The 6,064-nt window shown below is 44.9% G+C and overlaps 1 protein-coding gene across 1 annotated transcript in view; it reads right to left on the bottom strand.

The window, feature by feature from the left end:
• MYLK (myosin light chain kinase) overlaps positions 1-6,064 on the bottom strand; it is a 177,039-nt gene that overhangs the window by 3,156 nt on the left and 167,819 nt on the right. Inside the window, 2 exon segments of the mRNA XM_035000007.1 lie at positions 2,032-2,163; positions 3,631-3,760. Of these exon segments, the coding sequence (XP_034855898.1) occupies positions 2,032-2,163; positions 3,631-3,760 (262 nt within the window).

Genomic DNA, 6,064 nt, shown 5'->3' with positions numbered 1-6,064 from the left:
TACTACGTCCCACCTGCAACACAGCCCTGACTCCAGCCACACGCCTAGAGCTAAAGATCTCCTTGGGTAAAAAGAAAATTCTTATCTTATATAGAAGTTGAACTTAAATAAATTTAAATAAAAAATAAGAGAACAAATGGGCACAAGAGATCTTTAGGGGGTGATGGAAATGTTCTAAAATTGGATTGTGGTGATTGTACAATAAGATGGGTAAATTTTATGTTATGTAAATTATAACTCAAAGCTGATAATAAGCTCCATAATACATAAGTTAGAGGATCTGATAATATTGCTAAGAAAAAGAAGCAATATTTATCTTAGTCTGATCCAAAGACAGAAGATAACTGGAAATTGACCACATTGGTTAGCCTCATTTTATGTTATTAGTCATGTTTCTGGAAAATTCAGCATTTAAAAAATATATTTTATATACATATATACATCATATGTATTATATATGAGATGTATATATATATACATAAGCCTTTACAAATATATAATAATTCTAACTGACTTTTTCTTTACGTTTTGGAGAAATATTTTTACAGGAAAAAAAATTACAGCCCCATCCAGAATAAAAATTACACATAAGAACTTAAGAATTTTAACATTCTTTTCAAGTAGATTTTGTTTGTATCAAAATGGCAGCCATATGCTTTAATTCCTCCTTAGTGCTCTAGTCAAAGTTCTGCAAATAATGAAGGAAATAATCCCAAAGAGAAAAGTACAAAAATGATAATCACGACGTTGTAATAATTTTTAAAAAGGAAAAAAACTCAGAAGACCCAGAGACAGTGGTGATGGTGAGAATTCTGAGCATTGGCCCCAGAGCTTTCAACAGTGTCCCCAAGCTGCGGACTTCCACACTAGCAAAGGGAACACATCTACCTTTTTTTTTGTTAATTGAATAGAAAAAAAGGAAGATGATTATAGGCACTGTATTTACAAGGCAATCTGAGATATAATGACGCAGGAGAAAAACTTTTCTCATTCCTCTCTTTGGGTTACTTTACCCAAAAGGCATTATCTAGTCCTACTGCTGGAGAATCTTAGAACGTGGGAGGCATGATTTGTTCTGATGGCTGTCCTATGCTATGCAGCCTTGGGAAGGTTGCCTAATGAACTCCTGTGCTTTATTTGGTCAGACTGAAATGAGATAACCCTCCACTTTGGTTGGCATGCAATAGTCACAGACTTGAGACAAAGAACCTGTCTTTTCTTGCCCTTATCTTTCTGGAATGTTGCTGTGTGGAAATGGCAATGCTTTGTGTCACCAATATTGCTCACTTCTCAGGTGCTATGCTAAGATCCCTTAAGTTCCCTTGAGCACTGACAGCTCACAACTCTATGGCCACATTATTCTCGGCAGGCAGAGAAGCATGGGGAAGGTGGCGTAGGCACCTCGAGCCCAGCTTCCCTCCATCTGGAGTCACGTGGCATGCTCACTCTCTGCACTTACCAATCCCACAACTTTTCCCTTGGTGCCGTGACATCTTGAACAGACTTAAGAGGTTCTCCCTTTTCCCATACGGCCTCTCACAGCATTCCCCAGAGCTACACAGGCATTAGACATCATCTTAAGGTTAAAGGCCTGAGGCTCAGAAGACTTAGATCACCACCCAAGGTTACACAGCCCGCAGATGAGCAGCAGAGCCACCCGACTCCCCATCCTATACTCTTCATGGCCACCTTCCTTTGAAGCCTCTTGTGGGCAGTTCACATGCTTCCCAGAAGCTTGCAAAGCTCATTTCATTAAGCATGTTCCATAGCCAAACAGGTCCATGATAAACCGCTTTTAACTTGAGTCTAGTGGCTGATGTAAGGATGTGAAATAGCCAGGGTGTCCTAGGCGAGTCACTGAATGGCACCAACCTTCAGGAGGCGGAGTGGGAGCAGCTGGCCAACTCTTCCTGGCCCCATTGTCCTCGCAGCCTGGCTGCCCAGAATGAACATTTTGCCCGGGGCACACAGCAGGGCCCACCAGCCCACCACACCCCTTTTGTAGTCAAGGGAAGAAGAGCTACAACTTACCTTCAATCTTGCAGTCAAATCTAGCAGCGCTTCCCTCCACAACTTCTAAATCACGGATGGTCTTAGAGAAATAGGGTTTTACATGGGGCTTTTCCTCTGCAACAGCCTCAAGGAAAGCTTGAGACACATCTTCTAGGAGACAGGGAAGGAAATGCGGTCAGTTCTTCATTCCCTGTTCTCTCCTCTTCCCTCGTTTAAAAAAGCTGACTTTTTTGTTTAAGTTGCTACAATTCAGCAAATAATGCAGCTTAGAGGACTGAATCAAGCACACCTTTCTCCTGGGGACAGGTTGGCCTGCTGCCAAAAGGTTTTGGCAGCAGAGAGAACCGTGACCAAACTGCAGAAATGTTTTAACTCCCCCCCCCCCCCCCCCCCTTATGCTGACACATTGAAAAAGGAAATAATCTTTAAAAAGGATTTCTGGCTGCATTCCATGCTGTTTCAGGATTCAGTGGAGGGTATCTAACAAGGACAAACCACACCAGCCTTCCCGATCTCTGTCCCCCCTTTGCCCTCCTCCTGCAGTAGCAGGCCCTTTACCTGCTCCTCGGGAGGGAGGAGCTGGGTCCTAGATGCATCTTCAATCTGCCTGGAGTTCTTTTCTCCTCAATCTGCCTGGAGTTCTGTTCTCCACACTTACACTGCCTTCTCATTGTATGACGTGGACCAGGGATTTAGGGAAAAGCTGTACTGGAGGGGCTCCTGTATCTTCTCCCTTCCTTTCAGGCTATTTCTGGGTCATCTGGGGAGTATGGATCAGGAGAGACCGGGCCCGCATGCTGCAGACTATGCCCCCGACTCCATCAGAACAGCCCAGCAAGCAGCCTTGCCAATTACCCTGCCTTTATACACAGGAGGGATCTAGACTTAGCTTCTCACCTTTGGATACCAAAAACACCAGGCAGCAGGAGGTAGGGGGGTGTCTTTGGCAAAATGAGGTGCCTCAAGAAGATAAGAGCCAGTCCCTACGTGTATCTGGAGCAGGAAGAGGCCGAGGCCTTCAGTGAAGAGATGGTCAAGGCAGCCTCTTGAAGACGGTGTGCAAATAACTAACCCTATTGGTCTCCAGGAGGAGCCCTGTCATGCACAGTCTACCCCGTTCAAACAACATGTTTCAGCATCATGAAAAATGCCAAATGAATATGGACTATAGTTTGTTTTTTTTAAAGAAAAACACAAAGACGTAAGAACATGGAAGGATATTTTTTTAAAAGATACTACTATATGTGTTTATTTATGTTTACCTATCAATATACAAATATCACTTTTGTAATGAGAAAAAAGGAAGCTTTTAATGAAGTCTTCGCTAATTCTTATGTAAAATACAGGGAAAAGAACAGCGGAGGTCATCTGGTTCTATTAGACAAATAACTTTCCCTCTGAAAATAGTTAAACTTAAGGTTGCACAATTAAAGAATAACTAGTAATTGTTGTTAGGGCAACCTAAAATTAGTTCTGAATTTAATCCTTGTAGTTTATATTATATAAAAACAAAGAAACAAACCGAAAACCCCCCCAAAACCTCAAAATGTCCCTCCATCCCCCAACCCTTCCTTTCTCACCAATTGGCTGGATAAAAATCTTCCTGGAGCTCCTTACCTTCAGATTCTAATTTTTCTGCATTAAGCGGGCTGGTTGGTGACCCTGTTGAGGATTTCCTGCCACTGAGCCCTGAGATCATTGCCATAGAGGACAGTCTTCCAATGGCTCTCACAGCATTGCCTGTTTTCTGGAAAATAGACACTGGGGTTGGACTCAGGCGGCGTCCCTGGCTCCAGCTGGGCAGTGGGGTTCGGGAAGAAGAGCCTAGCCCAGGAGAAGTAGCTGTCCCTGAAACGAGGGCCTCCCAAGTGCCGAGGTTCTGCCAGAGGAATGAGCCCAACCTTGCTCTGCTCAGCACTATCAGCGTGTCAGAAGATGTTCGGAGAATGGAATGGGGCCTGGAACCAGTGTGTGCGTTAATGTGACTAAACAAGGTCAACATGAGACAAAAACCCTTTTCATACTCTGCTTCAACTCCCATAAAAGGGATAGTTTATATAAAGCAACTGCAGGCTGAGACAGCTCCAAAGACTTACTGCTGACGGGGCCCAGTGGGGGCTGTTTCTCGTAAAACAATACTAGTGATAGGAATTTAATTGGTCCAGAGAAAGTTACTACAGATCCGACAGGTCACGATGCGAAGAAAAAAAAGAAAAAGCATTCTATTGACCTTGGGCAAGTCGCTTAACCTCTCTGGGCTTCAGTTTCCTTCTCTGTTTAAGGAGGGGTTTGGACAAAATGATCTCCAAGGTCTCATTACTTCTGTTTATGATTCAGATACTTAAGAGATTTTGAGAAACACTCAGCCTGGCCTGTGAGTCTGAATCCACAGTGAGGTTCTGGAGGGGTGTACCTCCCTGATGTACAGCCAGGCATCAAAAAGAAGGACCCAAAGAAATGAAAGGCAGTGGCACTTTGCTTTTCTGAGATGAGAAACCTTGGGAGAAGACAGAATTTCTGCTGAAAAGGATGCCAGAACTTGCTATGAAAACTTCCTTTGCATTGTGAAAATTCAACCAAGCATAGGATTTAGGTCAGGAAATCCCCTATAATACAGAGTTGTGTCTATGTTTCTCCTTCACCTTCCGATCCCACAGGTCTTTGAAGGTCTCACCTTCAAGTGATGTTTCCCGCCCCTTTTCTAAGGTCAGTGGAATGACAAGGTAAGAAACGAAGGCATCTCCAACTCTTTCGATCCCTGCACCCAAGGCGTCTTTTCAGACACCCCGACGCTGTATGTCCAGAGTGCAGACAGCACCGCGGCCTGGCTCCCCAGAGTGAAGAGACAGCCTGCACACAGGCCAGGGGCTAGCACTCACCTCCCGGGCCATAAACTGCCCCAGCACAGCCGTTGCCTCCTGAACTTACTTCTCGTGCTCAACTATTTCAGTAAAGCCTCACGATTTTGAACTATCTGGAAAGCCAGGATATTTCCATAAAAAGATTATTTTGAAAGTAAGGAATCACAGGGCACTAAGGACTCATAACGGGTGTGTGTGTGTGTGTGTGTGTGTGTGTGTGTGTGTGTGGTTTAAGCTGAGATCTGCTATAACAGCCGCCACTTTTCTGTTTGTCACATGCCATCCTTGTGGCTGACTCTTTTCATGCACTTTGGACAGACATTCCATCCTGCTCTGTCCCCTGGCCATCTGCCCTCTTGCATACATCACTGTGGTGTGGTTATGTTTCCGGCCCTCTGTCACCATGGTGAAGCTGCGTCCCTCTGAACAGAATTCTGGAAGCCCCAGGTGGCGGTGATGTTGGGATGGGGGAAGAAGGTGAGAGGACAACGGACCAACTAAGCTGTGTGCAGAGGCCCCGTGGCCCTACAGAGAATGTACCTGCAGACTGAGCCCACTTGGCAGTCTTGCATGCTCTGCCTGGAGAGGCTGTTCCTGGTGACATCATTGATCTATTTGGAAAGATCCAGCTCTTCCCATGGGAGCTCATCCTGACCTCAGGAAGGGGCAAGAGGAGGTGCCAGCCACGGCAGCCTTCCCTATGGAGTCGACGTCAGACCAGACTATTCCCAAGCCAGCCAAACTGTCAGACCCAGCCCTTCTGGCTCTTGATTCCCTTTATCCAACACAGATTGGTTTGCCTGGCCCAGGAGTCGCTCAACTCAGAGTAGAAATTTACTATGCAAATCAGTTCCTCTCTGTGGACCTCATGTTCTTGAACCAGAAGATGTGAATCTCCCTATAGCTCCAGTCTTCTCAGAGACTATGATTCATACATGGGACTGTGTAGCAGGGAACACTCCCCATGAGCCCATGGGCTCCCTAATTCCAAACGCCTGGATTGTGACTGATTAGGACTATCTGTACTTTTATGGTGTGGAATAAGGAAGTCTTTCCTCTTCTATTAACAAAATGACTAATATGAAGTTGCCAGAACAAGGCAGATAAAAGAGAGTATTTCAGAGAAGGAAGCCAATACACATTAACAAAGAGGCTTCCATCAGATGGAGTATTACAGCATATAATTTCTA

Source organism: Mirounga leonina, unplaced genomic scaffold (assembly GCF_011800145.1).
Source record: "Mirounga leonina isolate KUSES-001 unplaced genomic scaffold, KU_Mleo_1.0 Mir_115, whole genome shotgun sequence".
Lineage (NCBI taxonomy): Eukaryota > Metazoa > Chordata > Mammalia > Carnivora > Phocidae > Mirounga > Mirounga leonina.
The sequence above is the reverse complement of the archived record's forward strand: the minus strand, read 5'-3'. Positions and strand labels throughout refer to the sequence as shown.